This window comes from Pseudorca crassidens, chromosome 12 (genome assembly GCF_039906515.1).
Source record: "Pseudorca crassidens isolate mPseCra1 chromosome 12, mPseCra1.hap1, whole genome shotgun sequence".
Taxonomy (NCBI): domain Eukaryota; kingdom Metazoa; phylum Chordata; class Mammalia; order Artiodactyla; family Delphinidae; genus Pseudorca; species Pseudorca crassidens.
The window spans coordinates 53,592,967-53,615,636 of record NC_090307.1 but is presented as its reverse complement, the minus strand read 5'-3'; the positions used below and the strand labels follow the sequence as shown (position 1 = coordinate 53,615,636).

The 22,670-nt window shown below is 40.3% G+C and overlaps 2 protein-coding genes across 9 annotated transcripts in view; one reads left to right on the top strand and one right to left on the bottom strand.

The window, feature by feature from the left end:
• ESCO1 (establishment of sister chromatid cohesion N-acetyltransferase 1) overlaps positions 1–6,119 on the bottom strand; it is a 95,060-nt gene extending 88,941 nt beyond the window's left edge. For all 4 annotated transcript variants that reach the window (XM_067699544.1, XM_067699545.1, XM_067699546.1 and 1 more), the window contains exon 1: positions 5,979–6,119. The gene's annotated coding sequence lies outside the window, so the exon portion shown is untranslated. The remainder of the gene's footprint in view (positions 1–5,978) is intronic.
• Positions 6,120–6,344: 225 nt separating this feature from the next.
• Positions 6,345–20,997, top strand: SNRPD1 (small nuclear ribonucleoprotein D1 polypeptide). 5 transcript variants are annotated; one of them, XM_067699554.1, is made up of 5 exons: positions 6,345–6,487; positions 16,002–16,078; positions 17,800–17,991; positions 20,543–20,647; positions 20,811–20,997. In XM_067699554.1, exons 2-4 carry the CDS (start codon positions 16,009–16,011, stop codon positions 20,617–20,619), a joined length of 339 nt encoding a protein of 112 aa, XP_067555655.1. In that variant the 5' UTR covers positions 6,345–6,487; positions 16,002–16,008; the 3' UTR covers positions 20,620–20,647; positions 20,811–20,997. The 5 variants fall into 5 exon arrangements, with proteins under 5 accessions (XP_067555655.1, XP_067555653.1, XP_067555651.1 ...); XM_067699552.1 differs by lacking the exon at positions 6,345–6,487 and adding an exon at positions 10,422–10,579 and having other exon boundaries at positions 20,831–20,997; XM_067699550.1 differs by lacking the exon at positions 6,345–6,487 and adding an exon at positions 10,422–10,579.
• The last annotated feature ends 1,673 nt before the right edge of the window (positions 20,998–22,670 follow it).

Here is a 22,670-nt window from a genome sequence, read left to right as displayed (position 1 = left end):
GACATGGACAATTTAATTTTTTTAATTCTCTTCTTCCACTGGCCTCTTAACAAATTAACATTCCCCAAGTGTTGTTCTCTTACCACAAAAGACACACATTAGATAATTTCATCTATACTCATACTTTCGATTACTATCTGTAAGCCATTAACATACAAATGAATATCCCCAACACAATTTCCATCCCTAGTGATACTCAGATATCCAACAACATACTGGACATGTCCATCCTGATGTCTTAAAGGCACCTTAAACTCAACTATCTAACAGTCAGGTCATTCCACTATGTCTGTTCTCCACAATTTATGATACTACCATCCACCCACATCAAGAAAATAAAACCAAAAAAAAAAAAAAATTTACATGACAGCAACGATGACAACAGTAGCATTTACATTAGCAAAAATATCAAAAATAGCCCAAATGTCCAAAGGAGAAAAAAACAAAATGCCAAGGTAGAATTTTGATAGTCATTAGAAATAAGAAGTACATAAATTGCATAAAGTAATTTTGTAAGAAAGAGATAAATTAATGTGTCATATATAAGTATTCTAACACAAAGAAAACACACTGAAAGAATACACACTAAAATATCAATAGTACTTACCTGTAGGGTGGTAAAAGATGGAGATGAAAGGGTATACAAAGAATTTTTTAAAATACCTTCCCATTTTACTTATACGTTTATGCAATGTTTGAATCTTTCACATCAAAAAAGAATGTACTTATCAGTCGTGAAATAAATAACTATATAGGGCTTCCTTGGTGGTGCAGTAGTTGAGAATTCACCTGCCAATGAAGGGGATACGGGTTTGAGCCCTGGTCCGGGAAGATCCAACATGCCGCGTAGCAACTAAGCCTGTGCGCCACAACTACAGAGCCTGCACTCAAGAGCCTGCGAGCCACAACTACTGAAGCCCGCGTGCCTAGAGCCCGTGCTCCGCAACAAGAGAAGCCACCACAATGAGAAGCCCGCACACTGCAAGGAAGAGTAGCCCCCGCTCGCCACAACTAGAGAAAAGCCCACGCGCACAGCAACGAAGACCCAACGCAGCCAAAAATAAATAAATAAATTTATACATATAAAAAAAACTATATTGTGTTTATATCTATGTAAAATATATCGGGAAAGGTCAAAAGTGAAACTGGATGTCTACACAATAACCTGTACACAAATGTTCAAAGCAGCATTATTCATAACAGCCAAAAAGTGGGCATAACCCAACTGTCTATGAACTAACGAATGGATAAATAAAATGTGGTATGTCCATATAATGGAATATTATATTTAGCCATAAACAGGAATGAAGTACTGATACATGTTACAACATGGTTTAACCTTAAAAACATTATGCTAAGTAAAAGAAGCCAGTCACAAAATGCCACGTGTTGTTTGATTCCATTTATCTGAGATGTCCAGAACAAACAAATCTTCAAAAAAAGAAAGCAGATTGATGGTAGTAAGTGGGCAGGGGAAAAAAAAAAAGGAATAACATGTTAGTATAGGTATTTTCATCATTTTTGGAATGATGAAAATATGCTAAAATTAGTGGTAATGGTTGCACAACTCTGAATATACTGAAAACCCCAGAGTTGTATTCTATAAGGGTTGATTTTATCTCCATAAAGCTATTACCAAAAAAGTGAATCTGAAATGAAACAGACTTTAATATGCATCAGGCTTTTTAAATAAACCTAAATTTGTCTTATGAAAATTATCTATTTTTGTTTTTGAAGAAAAATTTCATTTAGTGACCATGGTCACAACAAAGTTTCAAATACTAGTTGAAATGATTTAACAAAATAAAACAAATTTCCATGTCAACAGGATTATCTTCATTAACACTACTAGTATTTATTTAATAACTCAATTTTCTGATGGGTTAATATAGTCTAAAACAATATATTTTAAACATAAACAGTGACAGATGCTAGGGATCAGCATATTTTCTATCTCAAATACCTTACAGATAAATTATCTAGGTATTATATATCTTCTAAAGTGGAACTATATCTGCATTATAAAGGATACGTCAGAAAGACTGTACTGGGCTTCCCTGGTGGCGCAGTGGTTGAGAGTCCGCCTGCCAATGAAGGGACACGGGTTCGTGCCCTGGTCCGGGAAGATCCCACGTGCCGCGGAGCGGCTGGGCCCGTGAGCCATGGCCGCTGAGCCTGCGCATCCGGAGCCTGTGCTCCGCAACGGGAGAAGCCACAACAGTGAGAGGCCCGTGTACCGCAAAAAAAAAAAAAAAAAAAAAAAGAAAGACTGTACTATCTGTAGGGGAAAAAAATAAGTTAAATTATACTTGCCTTTCTCTTAACCATCACTAAAGATGATACAATAGAAATATTTCCTCATATAAAGTCCTTAGAACAGTTCCTGGCACATCATAAGCATTTATTAATTTACTGATATAATATTTTTGATGAAAAGAAAACATGAAAAAAAATATTTACCTTAGTTACTCATTTCACTTAACTAATTATCAACTCTATTTCCATATTACCTTTATCCCTTTCAGCTTCAATAATTACATTAATTCTAAACTATTAAATTATTTACATTAAAGCAGCAGTTCTCAAAGTGTGGTACAGGGACCATGGGGATTCCAGAGACCCATTCAGGGGGTTCATGGGATCAAAATCATACACAGGTAAAAGATCAATTCAAAGCACAAACAGACCAATGAAATTTAATGCAACATTGTGTGAAAAGTATATAGATACAGTTTCAGATTCCACATTGCAACTAATCTTTAAGAAATTACCACTTGTTGGGACTTCCCTGGTGGTCCAGTGGGTAAGACTCAGTGATCCCAAATGCAGGGGGCCCAGGTTCAATCCCTGGTCAGGGAACTAGATCCCACATGCATGCCACAACTAAGAGCCCACATGCAACTAAAAAAGGATCGGGTACGCTGCAAGGAAGATCCCACGTGCTACAACTAAGACCTGGTGCAGCCAAAATAAATAAATATCAAGAGGAAAAAAAAAAAAACCTTTATTTAAAAAAAAAAAGGCAATTACCACTTGTTGAGTTTTGTTGTAGAGTCAAAGAAGAGTATCACAATTATCTGAAAATGTTATTAAAGTACTCCTCCCAACACACTGGTGTGAAGCTAGATTTTCTTCATATGCTTCAACCAGAACAACATATAAAGATTGAATGCTGAAGCTGATAAGAGAATCCAGCTGTCTTCTATTAGGCCAAACATTAAAGAGATTTACAAAAATGTAAAACAGTTGCCATTCTTTCACTAATTTTTTTTGTTTTGGAAAATAGTTTTTCATTTAAAAAGTTATTTATATTAACCTGCAATTAGTTTATTATTTATTTTTCAATGAATTAATAAATATACTTGTTAATTTCAAATACAATAACTGTGAATAGATATAACCCACATAAAACAAAAGCTATTTGGAGTCCTACATAATTTTAAGAATGTAAAGGGATCCTGACCAAAAAGTCTGAGGCCACTATATTAAAGTAATACTTAAGGGAATTCCCTGGCAGTCCAGTGGTTAAGACTCCACCCTTTCACTGCCGAGGCCAGGGTTCCATCCCAGGTAGGGCAACTAAGATCCTGCAAGCTGCGAGGTGAGGCCAAAAATAAATAAATTAATTAAATAAAAATTAAAGTAATACTTAAAACCCCATTTTTAATTTATATTCTGAGTTTTATCTCTCATGAGTCTCACATATGAAGCCATAAATCTTTAAAGTAAGCTGAAGAGCGCAGATGACATAAATCTTGATTTCTTCAGGTGTACTAAAATGAAGTTAAGCTTAAGATGTAGCTCCCTCAAAAAAGACAGGATGGTCAAGTAAACAGAATGATGTTATTGTCAAAAGTAACCACAGTATGCAGAAATAGAGCCAAAGAACTTTCGCTGTGCCAACAAAAAGGGATGCACAGAAAAACACTGAAGGCTGAGCTTCAGAGGGGTTAACAGAGCCCTTAATTGAATTATGTATGGTAACAATTTTACTGGAGTTGGTTTCTACCTACCATCTAAACTTCTGATCACCTTCAGCTGAGGTTATTCAAATTACTCAACATGTAACATAAATCTGCTAACAAAACTCACGAAAAAATATTTAACTATTAAAAAAATCCATTGTGCAATGCTAGTCTCCTTCATTATTAGAATAATTACAGTCAGCTTTGTGCTGTGATGAATTACCAGGCTAAAAAGGGCCATCCAGCAAAAGAGGTTAATGACATCCATTAATTAGGGTCCTTTTTCAGTTCTTCTGGAAGCATAATTTACTGGTTTAAAGGCCTAGCACAAAATCTTGTTTGGGTCTGATGTTAAAAAAAACTACTTTTTAACTACAGAATTATAATACTAATCAACGAGAAATGACAGCGTATTTTCTTTACCCGGGAATTAGTAAGGTGGGCAGAAGCTCATAACATAAGGGAGGTTTTGTTCTAAGAAGGGTACTTCCAAAGACACACATCTGACCTAAGGGGCATACACTGCATTCTGCCCAAAAGGGGGAAGTGTCTGTTACAGCTTTCTCATTTCTGCACATGCTCTAGGTCTGAATTTGCAGATTCCAAATTAAGCACTTTTTATCCCACTCTCATTTCTAATTCCACGGTGAGATTTTTTAAAGTTTTTCAAATTAAAAAAGTTCCATTGGTATTGATGCCTTGTGTAAAGCAGAAACTAAGGACTTAATCAGAAGAGGCTGAATATAACATAATTCACGGCATCCAAAATGTTTGAAATTGAAATTGTGTTTTACCTTTTTTTTTTTTAAAATAACGTTTAGGTGAGGAAAAAACAAAGCACACCGACATCCCACTCTTCCACTAAGTAGCATTCTTTTACGGGTTTCTGTTAAGGCTATTTACTGAAACATCGTTTGATAATACTATTCAAATATTGTGTGCTGCAACTACTTCCTGCTAAAAGAATCCCTTTTCAGCTACCGAAGGCTACCCGAAAACAAGATGCACAGTACTTCTAAAACCTCAAGGATATAACTCCTTCCTCCTCCCCCGCCCCCACTCCTGGAAAATACCGTCCGTGCGGGTTTTCAAAACAAAACATTTGGGGATGAGGGAGGGGGAGGTTAAGGGTGTGGGAGTGGCAATGTTCTCCAATTTTTGGAGTTGCTATCTCTCCCATTCTGCCCGAGAAAAACAAACCCCCGTTATAAAACAATCTTAAGAATAGTGATCAAAATCGAGGACCCAATTCCCTTCTGCTCGCATCTATCTCTACAAACTTCACTATGCCCCTCAACACACCCAATTTCTACTCCAGAGCAGCCCTCCCTGCGCCCAGACAGTCCTGTCCAACCAGAACCACACTATGACCTTGGACCCGGGCCACCGCTCCCCTCCCAGTCTAAGGGCCGTGAGGCCAGGATCCTCACATCCCGCCCAGCAGACTGCAGAGGCCTCAGGGTTCACGCAGGGTCAGCGGGGGGCGACGGGCAGGGGAGCGAGCCGCAGGACCGCAGCTCCGCCAGGGCTGGAACGGCGGGTTCGGGGGAGACGCACGGAAGGAAAGACGCCGGGGGTGGGGACGAGGCAGGGCAACCTGCGGGCCGGCGCCGACACCTCCCCGTCCGCCGCAAAAGGCTGCACGCCACCTCGGGGTCTCCGGAAGCCCGCGCGGCCGCCTGGGGAGCCCCGGCCTGACCCCGTCCTCGGCCACGGCCCCTTACTACCGCTGACCACCCAGCGGGCCGCGGCAGGTGATGCGGCGACTGGGCAGCCGAGCCGCGCAGGTTGGTTACCTGCCTCAGGCGACCGCGCCTCCGAGCCGCCCACTCCCTCCCAGGGGCGCCAGGAGCCGGGACCCGAGGAGTAGGAAGGGCGTGCGAGGCAGCACGACACAGAGGGGCGGACAGGAAGGGGGAGAAGCGTCCGGCTCTCCGGAGGGGCTGGCAACAGGGAGGCGAGGACGCTGGCGACGCGACAGCAGGCGGCGGGGCGGTCGGGACGCTACCGTACCTTCCTCGCTCCGGGCCAAGGGTCCGACGAGAGCTAGCAGACCGCCTCACATCCGGGTATCGGGAGACACTCAGCTGCTTCTGCCGCCACCACCGCCTCTCCCGCGGCGCAGCAACGCCAAACTTCCGGCGACGACGGCTACGCCTCGCCCGTCAGATGGGAGTTACCTGGGACCGTCTTGGGCGCGCTTGCGCAACGCTCCTTTTCTGCCTGAACCGGCTCAGCTGACGTGCCCAGAAGATGAAGATGGCCGCCACGCTCGTTGCGTGTCACGCAGTTTTTCACCCCGGCCCGGACTGCTGGGCGTCGGGGAAAGACGAGCCAGCGTCGGACCGCAGCGCAGGCGCGGTGGGAGGCCTCGCGTGCGCGCACCGCGGGTGGGCGCCTCTCCGGCTAGCGGCAGACTCTTCCCTTTACCCGCTCGTCTCTTGGAGTAAAGCCACGTACGCCCCCAGCGGTGGTGGTTTGTCTTGAAAATCCGTCGCCACCGGTTCTTCTGTTGGTTGCAGGTACTGCTCTCTGCGACTTTCAGTTCAGATACCTCTAATCCTCAACAGGGGCCAATGTAAAGAAAAGGGTGGACGATTGACCCTTCTCTCTTTTTCCCGGCACTGCACTCCAGCGCCTCCCCAAAATGCAGGGCTTCAGCGTCTCCTTGCACACTTTCCTCCCTGAGCATCAGAGCACGAGAGTCGACAAGCAATTGTAGAAAGTTCCACCACGTTTAGTCATGGCGGGTGTTCAAAGCTTTGACTCTTAGAGACCTCCAATGATAGAATCCAGGGTTCTCGCACTAGGATTCTTGGTTCTACCCTGCTTTTGAACACGCCCTCTGTGCTACTCTTTCCTTATTTGCAGAACTGTGAGGATGGGCAAATGGGTGCTCTTGCCCTTGAGAATCTGAAGAGAGGTTCTCCACTTCCGGCCCTCCTTTTTTGAAGCCAAGTCCAGCCAAAATGTGCTCTAAGTTTGTGAAGCCTGATGTTTTTATGAGAATACATCTTCCACAAAACTTTATTGAGCTGCCTGTCAGTTTAGTTTGGGGAGGTTCTGTGGTTTAAAAACCAAAATGAGAAGTATTGGTGGGTGAAGCCATTGGTCACATCACCATACCTTGTGTTATGGCAAAAACCTGTCTTCCCCCCCGCCCATCCCCAGTGCCTGATACTTTCATTTGTCCCTTGTTCAACACAAGTTTAAACAAGTCCAGTTATACGGGGATTTTTTTTTCCCCAGTAGTAAGTACTAGAGTACTAAACAATCATCATCAACTGGTTGGTTGAATCGGAGGATGTGGAACTGGGGATATGGAGGGGCGACTGTAAGTTATGCATGGATTTTCCACTGAGCAGAGTCTCTGTGCCCCTAACGCCAGAGTTGTTCAGGGGTCAGCAATATACTTTAATGGCATATACCAAACGGCTTAAATTGGGGAAAAACTCAGGAGTAGACTGCCAACGTGATTAAAGCTGGTTATCTACTGTTGATAGAATATCTGACCTATATTTGCCTTCACCTTCAGATTGTCAGACAATTGGTGGGATTTCTCTTTGTGTGTAAACCACTTTATCTGTAGTAACTCAAATTCTGGCATACACATATACACAAACCATATTTACAAGTTTCCATTTCCAAAAAATGGGCCTCTGCTTTTTTTTTAAAGATGTTGGGGTAGGAGTTAATTAATTAATTAATTTTTGCTGTGTTGTGTCTTCGTTTCTGTGCGAGAGCTTTCTCTAGTTGTGGCAAGTGGGGGCCACTCTTCATCGCGGCGCGCAGGCCTCTATCACGGCCTCTCTTTTTGCGGAGCACAGGCCCCAGACGCGCAGGCTCAGTAGTTGTGGCTCACGGGCCCAGTTGCTCCGCGGCATGTGGGATCCTCCCAGACCAGGGCTCGAACCCGTGTCCCCTGCATTAGCAGGCAGATTCTCAACCACTGCGCCACCAGGGAAGCCCTTTTTTTTTTTTTTTTAATATTTATTTATTTGGCTGCGTCTGGTCTTAGTTACAGCATGCGGGATCTTTTAGCTGCTGCATGCGAGATCTAGTTCCCTGACCAGGGATGGTACCTGGGCCCCCTGCATTGGGAGCATGGAGTCTTAACCACTGGACCACCAGGGAAGTCCCAGGGCCTCTCTGCTCCTGAGTAATCTATTCCACTATACTTGTATTGGCCACAATCAGGAGCGTTGGAATCTTTACAAATGTCACACCATATGAAATCATATGTATTTATTTTTGATACATAAGGAATTCATATTTGATGTATAATTCCTGTCTGCAATTTGTTCTAGGTTTTCTTTTCTAAAACTAAATACAATCAGGTGTTTAAGCATGCTGTGAAAATATAAAATAGTTTGCTTTTACAATACTGTATTATACACTTCAGAGTTGGGTCATTTGATTTGTTGTTTACTAAAAAATAATCATGATCCAGTGAATAAATTATCTTGCTTGACTGAGCTTTCAAAGATCATATAAGCTGACAGCGAATTTATCCTAGTAAAAATAGAGGCTTCCATTCCCGAGAGCTCTTGAGAAAGTCCCCGGGGGGGAGAGCTGTGATTGGTTAATCTTTTGCCATGTGCACATGCTAAAAACAAATGCTGTGGCCTAAATGATGCATCTTGGTGCTGAACATTATGGTTCTGTAAATTTGTGAAGTTCTTTTTCAGAACCCTACACAAGAAACATAAGCCCCTACTTGTAAATTCTTTTGCCAAACTTAAAATTGTGAATGTAATCTGGATTTGTTTAAAATGTTTGCTTTCCTTGCTCACTCCAAATTGCAGAACGTACTTTTTTGCGCATGCTTATCATTAACACATCTACTTCTAAAAACTACTGATGGAATGGTTGTATTGCCCCACATGTTGCATTCTCATTTCCTTGTTCCTTTTCTTTCTTATGACCAATCTAAATGCCTGTAATATATAAAACCTCAGCTAACTCCAAGAAGACAGAGTAGTCTCACTTTCAGACTGACCCTCCTGCTAGCAGCAAATAATGGCTTTTCTGTTGTTGCTCCATTCTTGATGACTTTATTTCAGGACTCTTGACAGTTTTATACTATGAGAGAATAAAAATCCTAAAAAATTTTCAAGCTAGAAAATAAAAACAAAGAAAAATTATAGCAATTTGGTCCACATTGGATCACCAGGAGATTATTAGGAACTGTTCGGAAGACAGGGGGATAGATGTTGAGAAGGCAGCACACATATGTCCATTACAGTCTTGCTACTCAAATTGAGATCCATGGAATAGGAGCATCTTCATCAACTGAAAGCTTGTTAGAAGTGCAGAATTTCAGACCCCATACCAATGGAATCAGAATTTTCATTGTAATATTTCCTCCAGTTGAGTCCTATGCACATTAATGTTTGATGAGAATTGCCTCACAACATTCAAGAATTCTAATGACCAGGGATGAAGTCCAAGCTGGAGATACAAATTAAAGCCGTAGTTTTGGAGATCACCTAGGCTAAAGGAGAAAGTATCCATTAGAGAAGCATAACATGATCTCTGGATCTCTGGGCACTGTGGGGAACCCTTCTGAGGTTTGTGACCAGAATTTAAAGTGAAAATAATCAGTTAAATTGTGTGATTTTTCTGGACTTCTCTGGAGGCGCAGTGGTTAAGAATCCGCCTGCCAATGCAGGGGACACGGGTTCGAGCCCTGGTCTGGGAAGGTCCCACATGCTGCGGAGCAACTAAGCCTGTGTGCCACAACTACTGAAGCCCGCGCGCCTAGAGCCCGTGCTCCACAACAAGAGAAGCCACCGCAATGAGAAGCCCGCGCACCACAACGAAGAGTAGCCCCCGCTCGCCACAACTAGAGAAAGCCCGCGCGCAGCAGCAGAGACCCAACGAAGCCAAAAATAAGTAAAATTAAATTTTTAAAAAGTTGACATAGGGCTTCCCTGGTGGCGCAGTGGTTGAGAGTCCGCCTGCCGATGCAGGGCACACGGGTTCGTGCCCCGGTCCAGGAAGATCCCACATGCCGCGGAGCGGCTGCGCCCGTGAGCTATGGCCGCTGAGCCTGCGCGTCCGGAGCCTGTTGCCCCGCAACGGGAGAGGCCACAACAGTGAGAGGCCCGAGTACCGCAAAAAAAAAAAAAAAAAGTTGACATAAAAAAAAATTGTGTGATTTTTTTCAGGCACGTTAAGTAATGTTGAGGTTCCTGGTGTTGGAGCAGAGTTAGCATAATCCTCTGGACTTCTCCCAGAACTTCCTTTCATTGAGTAAATTTCGTGCTGCTGAATACACGGAGCCCTGCCATGCCCGCTAATGGGATTTAATCTCCTCAAATTTCCCTCTTACCGGAAGTTTCCTCCTAAAGCAAACCCCCTCAGCAGTTGCAAGGCACACCTCCAGCCGCCAGGGGCCGCAGTGGTGCTTCTCACGGCCGGAAGGGAGAGCTCAAGGGTGGTCTCGGCGTTTCCGCCGTGCGTCCGCACCGGTACGCGCGCTCTTTACGTCGGAACCCTGGGAGTAAGTGTTTCCGGCCATTCATATTCGTAGCCGGTCGGCTCTCAGTTGTTGGGTTTTGTTCGCTATCCGACCGAAACGGTGACGGCGCCGCTAGGATGAAGCTCGTGAGGTGAGGAAGTGACCAGGCGGGGTGAGGGACTGTGAGGGGACAGTCTGAACGGTGTGGGCCGGGAGCGGGAGGCTGGGCTGCCCCAGAGGCTGGAGGCGCGAAAGCCGCGTGTGCGCGCGGCCTGCTAACGGCTTCCGGCGCCCGCCGCTCCCGTCCCATCTTGGCCGCGCCGCCGCGGCCGCTCGGACCTGGGCTTCAGACTGGGTCGCGCGGGGATCCCCCGTATTTTCCAAGAAGTGGAGGTAAAGGCCGGGCCAGGTTTTCCCACCCAGAGTCTTCGAGGCCGTAGAGGTGCAGCGCCAGGCTTACAAGCTACTCCCGGTGACTTACCGACTTTCATTTTGAGTAGAACTTGTGCTCTAGTCTGGGTTGCGTTTTTGGCTCGTCTCAGCCTCAGGAGCCGGCAAATATAACTAGGTCCACGCTCCCTGAGAATGTGGGAGACATAAAAATACTACTGCGTTAAGTAGTTTAAGTTAAATGCGTTTTTCGCGATGAAACTACCATCACACTTAAAAGAGTACTTAGAAGCTGTAGGAGTTTATCTGGAAATAATGAAACCTAATTCCGAAATGTTTCAAATCAGGGATGGACTTTAGATTCCGTAAGTTTATCCTATCACTTCTTTTCCCCCCCTTGTTGTTACTTACTAGACTTAACGTTATTTAACCGACATTTCCCCTTAAAATAGGACTTTGCTTTAGGAAAAAAAAGTCTCCCAACGTGGGACAGAATCTATTTTCTGTATATTTTGACTGGTTACACAGATAATCGAGATTTCTTCTGGTTCATTTCTGTGTTTAAATTTGGCCGGTTAGCTGAGCCTACTGAAAACTTGTTTACTGATTGGAGTAATTCATTCTAAACTACTTGCAAATAGATTGGGGTTTGGTGTTTTTCCTTGAGGCTGAGAGCTTGCAGCATAGAAGCAGAGGTTTCTAATAACCCAGCCGGCAGTCACAAACTAGGATTGTCAGTGTTATTGGGCACCTGTTACACTGTGCTCTCATAATGTATGCATTTTTTTTTTCGACACAGAGTCCCTGCCTTGTTGGAGCTTTATGTTTTGTGGTGAAGGTAGACAAGTAGGTAGTTTCTAGTATGTTTGAAATATCATATAAAATCCTTATTGTTATATTCAGGGTGGAGTTTGTAGAGAGGGCATTTAAGGTTAACTTTTTGTCCATTTTTTTCTTACAGTTTTATTGAGATGTAATTGGCGTACGACACTGTATAACTTTAAGGTATACAGCGTAATTATTTGATTTACATCCATCACGAAGTGATTAACACAATAAGTTTAGTGAGCATCCATCGTCTCATATAGGTACAAAATAAAAGAAATAGACAAAAATTTTTTTCTTGTGATGCGGACTCAAGATTTACTCTCTTAACTTTCATATATAACGTACAGCAGTGTTAATTATATTTATCATGTTGTACATTACATCCCTAATACTTATTTATCTTATAACTGGAAGACTTTGTCCATTTTTATTTGAAGTATAACTTTGGGGGGAAACATCTCAGAATTTAAAGTTTATTTTTTCAATTTCTCAATACCTGCCAGTCTGAATCTGTAGTTAAGTTTTATGTCATACTCTTTGGAATCAGTTTGTCTCATTTAAAGATAGTCTGTGTTGTGACGGAATTTTCCTATAAATTTTAATGGCTGTACTGAATCCTATTCTGTGTCTTACACTATAGAAATAAAATTTCTAATAACTGGAGAATGTGTTTTACGCCAGGAAAAATGGGTGTTTGTCTAACTGGTTTGCGGTTTTGGTTGACTTTGTTATTTCTTTATCTCAGTTGGTGACACTGTTATACTGTCTCCCTAACCAAAAACCTGGGAGTCGTCTTTGACTTCTTCCTCTTGATAATCCTGATAATCTGATAAGTTGCTAGGTTTTGGCAAATTTACCTACCTAATATAAGTATCTTTCAATATCCCATTCTCTTTGATTTTTGAATTTAATAGTGTGAGTTTGGATAGCATTTCAGTGCTATACTGAAGGAGATACCATTTTATCTGAATATCTGAGTATTATCTGAATATTTTAAGTTACAGTATTATCTGAATATCTTAAGTTACTGTAATGGACATATGTGTGCTTATCTGAATATCTCTAAGTATCTTTCACTATCCCTTTCTCTTTGATTTTTGAAGTTAATAGTGTGAGTTCGGATACCATTTCAGTGCTATACTGAATGATACCATTTTATCTGAATATTTGAGTATTATCTGAATATCTTAAGTTACAGTAAGCAGAAAGAATTCAGGTAGTGAAGGATTCATCAGAAAATAATTTGAATTTGCTTGGTTCCTTGGCTCGGATAACTGTGTTTATTTCTCCTACCCTCAGTACACCTTCCTTGCCACTCCAGTCGACACCACTAAGCTGTTCAGCCTCCCTTTTCTTCCCACCCGTGTTCTTTAATCTCACTTCTTAAAGTAAATATCTCATAACAGTGAAATTCAGTGTGCATTTCCCAATTTTGAAAAATGTATACACCTGTGAAACCCAAACTGCTGCCTGGATAGTGAACTTCTGGACTCTGTTCTGTTTCATTGACCTATTTGTAGTTCCTGTGTCTTGATTACTTTAATCTATCTATTGCTCTAGCCACCTAATTTGTCTTCCGATGTGGTACTCCACTCCATTGATGAAAAGCCTTCAGTAGTTCTCCTAGGGGAATTCTTTAACAGAGCTTGGGCATTCCATGAAAGGAACCTCTTCCCTACTCATTTTCTTGGACTTAGTATTCTATCAGTAATACCTATAATTTCTGTGTACCTTGTGCTGTTTCTTACTATATCTTTGCTCTAGTCTCTCTTTGCTGCATATTTCCAACTTTTCAGACTTACTAGAAGTCCACTAAGATCTGACTCCTTCCTACCCATGCTACATTATATTCATGGTAAGAACCTGTGCATATCTCCGTTGTGATTTAAATTTACGTAATTACTTAAAAAAAAAATCTTTCATGTGTCTGTTCTTCCTTACAGAGTTTGAGCTCCTTGGGAGCCTAGTCTTACTCATTTTTAATCATTACCAAGCACAGTGGCTACCATATAATATATAATGATAAATACTATTTATCAAAGAAATATTCTTGGATTTGATAAAATGTATTTTGATTGTTTCAGAGGTTTTCTTACTTTCTGGTTTTCCTTTTATTTCCGTATGGTAGACTGCTTGATTAATAAAGTATTTTATTTTTACTTGAATCCTGCCTGTTTCTAAAAATGATTTGAAAGAAGTTTTATAAAAGTAGAAGTTATTACTGGATGGGACAATTAAAGTAAAAACAAATTTTAAATTGATAATGGGAAGAAACCATTCGGTGAAAATTCTAGGCTAATATAGTTATATTAAATTTGAGCTAAGTTAAAGAATTCTTATCTGGTGAAATAAAGCATTACCAATTCATTAAGAGAGACTTTTTTTCTTGAAAGCAAATATGGAAAGGGAAGGGATTCAACACACAGTTTTTTCTTTCTATGAGAACAAGTTTGGGACTTGTCTTATGCAAGACCAAGTAATTTCCCCTTTTTTGATGGCTGTCTATACCACTTCAAAAGTTGTATTTTAAGCCTGATTTCCCTTTAATCATTGAAACATTTTAGCCCACTTATTCAGTGCCTGTTACAATCCAGGATTAGATATAAAGTTCATGATTCTTAACCTCAAGGATAGACTAGTTGGGGAGAAAGTAGGTAATCTTAACATTTAGTGTGATCGGGTATACAAAGTACATACTATAGACCAGAAATTTTGAATATGAGTTGTATATTAGATCATACTGTAGGATTATTGTTCATTTTTCTAGATGTGATTGTGGTGTTATGGTTATGTGGTAGAATGTCCTCATGAGAAAATGCATGCTGAAGTGACTGCAGTTTACTTTCAGATAATGTGGTGACAGTGTAAGTGGGGGGGGGGAGGGGCACACACAAATGGTAACATTTTCATAGTGTGTGAACCCTTCAGCTTCCTCTGCAATATTTCATAATAAAAAGTTGGAGAACAGAAGAATAGATGAAGTGGGGAATGGATGACTATTCAGTAAATGTTATTGAAGCACCTGGCTATCCAACTTGGGAAAATCATAAAGGCCACTTCCTACCTCACATTGCACAGAAAAGAGATGAATTCTAGGTGGATTAAAACTCTAAATGTAACAGCAGAAGAAAATAAGAGACTTTTTATAATCTTGGGATGGGAATCATCTTTCTAAACAAATTACATACCCAAGAAGGATTCATAAATTTAACAACATAAAAATGAAAAAAAATTGTATGGCTAAAGAAAACCATGAACTTGAATTGCTGTGGCAAACTGATAGAAAATAAAAGAAGAATTCGACCTAATTGGAGTTGTGAATAATGTGAATAGGAAAATAACAGAAGAAATACAGATTTCCTGTATTCATGAAGAATTATTCAACAAGTGATAGGGAAAAGCAAATTGCCTTTTTTCCCCTATCAAATTGACCAAAACAAGATTGGTGACAGTTAGTGTTGGTGAGGATTTGCATAAATGAATTTGGTGGGGGTTTGCATAAATGTCTCTAAATGCTAAATGAGAACTAAAAGTTACAGAAGCCATTATAGTATGGCCCAGTTTCTGTAAAAGTAAATTTTATGTAAATGCTTATGTTTGCATATAAAATGGTCTAGAATATCCCCACATGCCTGGAGGAGGGTTAGAAAAGGAGACTTTTACCTTATTTATACATATACAATAAGAGTATAATCTTTTAATACCAATTATAATGTATCATTTTTTTCAGTTTCATTGAGATATAATTGACATACAACACTGTAAGTTTAAGGTGTACAGGATAATGACTTACATAAGCTGTGAAATGATTACCACAGTAAGTTTGTTAACATCCATCATCTCATATGTATACAAAAGAAAAGAAAAAAATGGCTTTTTTTCTCATGAGAACTTTAAGGATCTAGTCTCTTAGCAGTTTTCAAATATACCATACAGCAGTATTAACTATAGCCATCATGTTGTACATTACATCTCCAATACTTACTGTCTTATAATTGGAAGCTTGTGTTTTTTGAGCACTTTTATCCATGTAATTTCTTGATTTCAGTTTTGTGGCTTACAGTGACTTCAGGATCTATATGCATGGATCAGAGGTTAAGCTGTATAATGGCTTAGAGAATCAGAAATGTCCAAGTGACAATTTCTGTTACTGTGCTCTTTCATAAATGTTAAGGGTATCATTCAGGGAAAGCTGAAATGGTTATGCAAGCTATTAACAGGAATTGGTGCAGATAGCATCCATAGTAGGTTTTCAGCATCTAGAAATTTCACCCTTTGGCTTAATAATAATAATAAACATGTTTTTGAAGTGTTAAAAGTGAAAATTTATCATTTTATTCCTATTGTCTTTATAGATTTTTGATGAAATTGAGTCACGAAACTGTAACCATTGAATTAAAGAATGGAACACAGGTCCATGGAACAATCACAGGTATGGAGGTTGGACTGCGTTTGTAACACTTTTTATTTCCTATCTCTTTCACCTACAGGCCAGAATTCTTTGGTTAATGAATGTTTTATATAGTACAAATCTCATTCCTTTTGTCTGGATTATTTCACTGACCTTCTTATTTAAGCCTCACCTTAAGTTCTTATGCTAAGACCAGACTGGATTCCCCAGGTTATCCTATGTGTGACCACTGTTTTCCTGCTTTATGCCTTTTCTACTTTTGCCTGTACGTGTCCCCTGGAATGTTGCATCTTACAAAACACATATTACTTGTATCAGAATTTTGTGTCCCCTGTTAGATTGTAAAGTCCTTGAAGATAGAGGATGGAGTTTCCATGTCTGATTATCCTGGGTAAAAAATATGTGGGAAATGGGAAGGGGGTGTTGAGGAACCATAATTTTATCTAAGCATAACATATTAGAGTATTATATTTGTCTTTTTTCTTAGGTGTCTAACTCTTTAATGATATTGTATGTATGATATGTAGTTTTATATTTAAAGCCACTGTGATTCTTCACTAATAGTAGCTGCTGCCCCCAAAAAGGGCAAATTTTTAAAAGAATTGATGAAAGAAAATGCTATCTTAGCATATGGTACCATTCTACTCTCTGAAATATTTAAATTGTAAATTTATAAATAATTTTTTAACATGTAGATCCAGCATCTGAGTAAACGAGAAATATATAGTATTAAACTGATAATATTTGTGAGTCCACCAAAACTTTGCAACACCAATTGCTATGAAAGGAAATCTGTATAGTTTAAGGTTTTGATACAGTCTGATCATATCTGAGGAAATGTAATTTCTGTCCTGTTAAAATTCCGTGATTTTAAACAGTGATTTAGTCTGCTCTTTTCTGAGCTCTGTGTTGCATGTTGTAGAGGAAGCAGAGTGTTCTTTTTTTTTTTTTGCCGTACGCGGGCCTCTCACTGTTGTGGCCTCTCCCGTTGCGGAGCACGGGCTCCGGACACACAGGCTTAGCGGCCATGGCTCACGGGCCTAGCTGCTCCACGGCATGTGGGATCTGCCCGGACCGGGGCACGAACCTGTGTCCCCTGCATTGGCAGGCAGACTCTGAACCACTGCGCCACCAGGGAAGCCCTCTTCCTGCTTTTTAGGAATTCAAAATCTAGTGATGGAAGACACTCACAAAAGTAATATAATGTAAGGTTTGCCTCACATACAGTAGGCACTTAATAAATGATGTCCCAGGAGGAAAATTTAGTAAATTGGGGGAGCAAAATCGAGTAAAAATCCAATTCCCTCCCCCAGTGACAACCACTGTTTCAAGTTTCTTATATCCTGAATATATATTTTAGTCCTCACAATAGGGATAATCATACTATCTACCATAAGGACATTGAGGATTAAACTGAAATGCCTTAGCATGCAGTTCCTGGAACATAGAAAGAGATCATAAATCTTTTGGTTTTTTTCCCCCTCTCCCTCGTTGTATCAAGTTCCCCAACAAGATGGAATGTATCAAAAGTCTATTAATTTTGGGAAAGAAGAGTACAGAAGATTAGTAAACAACAAGCTAAGGAAAAATCTAGTGAAGGAAAGATTTCTGATTTATACAGACATAATTACCAGTTGTAGAACAGATAATACTCTTCTATAACATCGTACTAACAGTGGCTTGATAGATTAATTGGTTGCCTTCCTTATTATGCTAATAACTGTCCTCTTTTTTCCCTCCAGGTGTAGATGTCAGCATGAATACACATCTTAAAGCTGTGAAAATGACCCTGAAGAACAGAGAACCTGTACAGCTGGAAACACTGAGTATTCGAGGAAATAACATTCGATATTTTATTCTGCCAGACAGCTTACCTCTGGATACACTTCTCGTGGATGTTGAACCAAAGGTGAAGTCTAAGAAAAGGGAAGCTGGTAAGTTTGAAGGATTATAAACATTTTTGTGTCTGGCGTATTTATGCCCTAATCTGCTATTCAAAATATGTTTATATTTGCAAACAACACGGGTTGGTTGGTTTGTTTTAATTGCCTCTACTTGCCATGAGTACATATAGTGTTTCTTACAGTTCCTGGTATTGCTATTCAAAAGACTGATGTTCTTACTTCCTGTCCCTTTGTGCATGGCCTGGTCCCCTAATCCCTGCACACTTTGGAAAATTCGGAGATTGAGTCTTATTTTTTTAAATAAATAAATTTATTTATATTTATTTATTTATTTTTGGCTGCACTGGGTATTTGTTGCTGCGTGCGGGCTTTCTCTAGTTGCTGTGAGCGGGAGCTACTCTTCATTGTGGTGTGTGGGCTTCTCATTGCAGTGTTTTCTCTTGTTGTGGAGCACGGCCTCTAGGCGTGCAGGCTTCAGTAGTTGTAGCATGCGGGCTCAGTAGTTGTGGCTCACGGGCTCTAGAGCACAGGCTCAGTAGTTGTGGCACACAGGCTTAGTTGCTCCGAGGGCTGTGGGATCTTCCTGGACCAGGGATCGAACCCATGTTTCCTGCACTGGCAGGTGGGTTCTTAACCACTGCGCCACTAGCGAAGCCCAGAGATTGACTCATTATTCCTGATATTCTGAAATTTTTTAATGACTTAGCATTTTGTCCACTGTTGTTCTGGGTACTTGGTGGACCCTTTCAGTATGGATATTCTTGCCATTTAGAGCTAAGAAATTTACTTGTGTAATGATAAATTTCTTCTGTTTTGCTTGTTCTGTTCTTTCTTCCAGGAATTCTTAATAATTGGATCTTCTGACTGATTCCTTCTGAGTCTTTTCTTTTATTTTTCCTCTCTCTTTGTCTTTTATTCTGTACTTGGTGTTGTTTTCTCTGGTTTCTCTTTTTATTTGATCTCTTAGTTTGGTCTTTATGTTGAAGGTTTTACTATAGTATCTTGCATTTTGGCCATCTGTTTAAGAAGGACTCTGAAAAGAGAACTTCTGGGAATGGAGGCTGGACTCCTTAGAGGGTGGGTTCAAAGTAAGTTGGCTTCCCCACTGAGGAGACCTAAAATTTCAGGATCTGGAAGTCTTTTCTGGAGCTGGTTTTCTCAGAAAAAGATTCTAGTCACCTACTGTGGGAGATATATGTCTGGCAGCCAGCATTATAGGAGAAGGGCAGGAGAAAGGGGCTGATACTAAACAATGATTTTGAGGCTTTTCCTTCCACTCACACTAAGAAATATATTGTACTTTGCATCATGACCTATTCATACATATAAATGAAACAAAAGCTTCAGGAAGAATTTAGTCTTAATACATGCAGATGCCCTTAAGCTTCCTATCGTATTCTCTTTCAGTTTAAAAAAAAAAAAAAAATTCAGGTTGTAACACATAGCTTGAAAAACACTGACTTGATCCCCCTGTTCCTTCCCTCCAGCTCTGTGACTTTTGCTGCCATCCACTTTGCAGGTGTTTTCAAATCCGAAGCCTTTCTGCTTCAAGGTCTTTGGGTTAATTTTATCTTTTCTCTCCTACCTACCTGTCAGGGAAATAATCATTAGCTTTGCAAGGTGGGGAAGAGGACTAGCCAATCTACTGCTCTGCATAAGGATTGTCAACTTCCCCCCCCCCCCCATGTTTTCAGCCCCCTGCCTCATCATCTCACCCCTGGCTTCCAAGGTCCTAGGTCTTTTAGAAGTTATTCTTCCTTTACTAAACATTTGTAGGTTTCAGTCTATTTTCTGACTTAAAAAATTGTTGAAATCTTTCAACCACTGTGTTTTTTCAGCATTTGTTTTTTCCCCCTTATGGATATTTGCCATTTTTATTCCTTTTCTATCATGAATAGTACTTCAGAGGGAATTGGAGATAAGTGTGGTTAATCTGCCTTGTTTTAAGAGAAGTGCTAGACTTACTCTGTTGCTTTGAATGGTAAGACTAGGAACAATTGGTAGAAATGTCAAGATTTTTAAAATATTCATAGATGTCTGAAAATGAAAAGTTCACAGCTAGGATGACCAGGTAACAAGGATATTGTTACTGGATTAAAGTACTAGGTTATGATTGGATCAGATGACTTAAGATTCTGAAAAGTCATGAAGTTGTTACTTGATGTAATATATTTTAAGTTTTCTTGGCATGAATTAACTAACTTGGATTCTATACAGTAAAAGAAACATCTGGTGCATAGTGTTTGTGTTCTGTTCCGTTAGTATTATATCTTTTTCATCTTGTGTGAGGTTCAAATCATTTGTATTTTATTTTGTGGTGAATTTGAGGCACGATACAAAGAAAAAATATTTTAAAACTTGATGAATTTCTCAGTAAATAAAGTCAAATGAAACAAATATTTAGGTATTAGTAGGCCATCAATTCTTGGTTCTGTATGATAAACTTTCGGGAAAGGGTGACTGAGGTTACATTTGAGAGAAGCTGAATTAAACTTTTCTTTACTGTAGGTGCTGTTTGTGGTGGCCAGGTAACATCAGCACAGAAGAGAATTTCCTTTACTTTGTTTCTCTCTTCCCTCAGTTGCAGGAAGAGGCCGAGGCCGAGGAAGAGGAAGAGGACGTGGCCGAGGAAGAGGAAGAGGGGGTCCTAGGCGATAATATCTCTCAAGACTACTATTTCAAAGTAGTAGGTATTATGGGATATTTTCTGTACAGGTTTTGTTGTTTATGGCAGGCAAGGAAGAGGAAGAGGACATGGCCAGGGCAGAGGAAGAGGGGGTCCTAAGCGATATTGTCTCTCAAGATTACTGTTTCAAAGTGATAGGTACTATGGGATATTTTTTGTACAGGTTTTGTTTGTTTATAACAGACGAAGAGGAAGACATGGCAGAGGAAGACTACGTGGCTAAGTTAGAAGATGGTGCCTAAGCAAATTGTGTCTCTCAAGATTATGATTTTAAAGTGATCGATGCCCCGGGTGCTTTTTGTACAGGCTTTGTTTGTTTGTGGCAGTTTTTAATAAACATAAATGTAGGACAGAGTTGTCTATTGACTATATCATATTAAGTTTTAATAGTTCATATATATATTCATGATACAAACACAATAAGAGCTAAGCGTTACTACTAGGCAGTCTCAGAATAATTCCAATCTTAGATCAGGCTTTTAATTTTTTGAACTAAAATATTTCTTTTATGAATATTTGTAGAATATACACCTTTTTATTTCACATGCACTGACTATGCGTTTTGTTTTTTTTAACATCTTTATTGGAATATAATTGCTTTACAATGGTGTGTTAGTTTCTGCTTTATAACAAAGTGTATCAGTTATACATATACATACGTTCCAATATCTCTTCCCTCTTGCGTGTCCCTCCCTCCCACTATGCGTTTTATTGTTTTACCTTGACTCCATTCTGTGGAACCTTCCTACAGGTGAAATAAGTTCTTTTTGGTACCTCAGAAACTAAAGACCTATGGAATTAGGTCTAAAATTGATTCTCCTTTCCTGAGTTTTATTCCATGGAGACTTAGGTTCTTAGTAAAAGGTGATGATCATCTTCTAAATTAAGAAGTCATTGCCTTTGTTGTCATTGTTAATGGTTTTTTGGTTTTATTTTACTTCTTTTGGGCCACACTGCAGGGCAGGTGGGATCCTAGTTCCCTCACTAGGGATTAAACCCATGCCCCCTGCATTTGAATTGAGGCATCTTAACCACTGGACCACCAGGGAAGTCCCTGTTTTACTTTTTTAATAGGTTCTTAATAGAATATAGTTTTTTGGGGGGGGTTAATTTTATTTTTGGCTGCATTGGGTCTTTGTTGCTGCACGCAGGCTTTCTCTAGTTGTGGCGAGTGGGGGCTACTCTTCATGTGGTGCATGGTCTTATCGTTGCAGTGGCTCCTCTTGTTGCAGAGCACGGGCTCTAGGGTGCGTGGGCTTCAGTAGTTGTGGCTCGCGGGCTCCAGAGCGCAGGCTCAGTAGTTGTGGCGCACGGGCTTAGTTGCTCCGCGGCATGTGGGATCTTCCTGGACCAGGGCTCAAACCTGTGCCACCTGCATTGGCAGGCGGATTCTTAACCAAATACTTTTTACAAGTAGTCCTTTAAGAACAAAAGGAAGAAGACCTACTTCTTTGCCAAAAACTGGATTCTTTCTGATCATTAATAAGGATTTTTTAAAAATTGTTTTAATTGGTTAGATTTAGCAAAAAATACTTCTCAGTATATAGTTTCTTACAAAGCTTACTATTGTTTATATACTAAGGAAGCTAACCTAACTGAGGATTGAACTAGATCTGTGTTTTCATTTAATCATGTATGGGGGTTTGTTTGTTTAATGAGAAGGGAATGTTCTGCAAAGACTGTTTTCAAAAAAGGAAGTTTAGGCCTTGTAGGGAAGTTAATGTAATTGAGATGGCAAGAGCATTTGTGTGTGGTATGTGTATATGTGTATCTCATTCTTTTCCATCCTTTGTTGGTGCTCCTATTAATTGAATGCAAGCAGAAGGCAAGGGAACACAGTGATGCATCAAGGTGGAGAGATTTGAAGGGGACAAACAGAAAAGCACAAGTAGTGAGTAAACAAATGTAAGTTGACTCCTGCCCTCCTGGAGCTTATAGGCTAAAAGGGAAACAGAGTTAGATATACATTGATACGTAATTGCAAATTGTGAATACTCTGATAAGGAATACTTTGTATTATCTT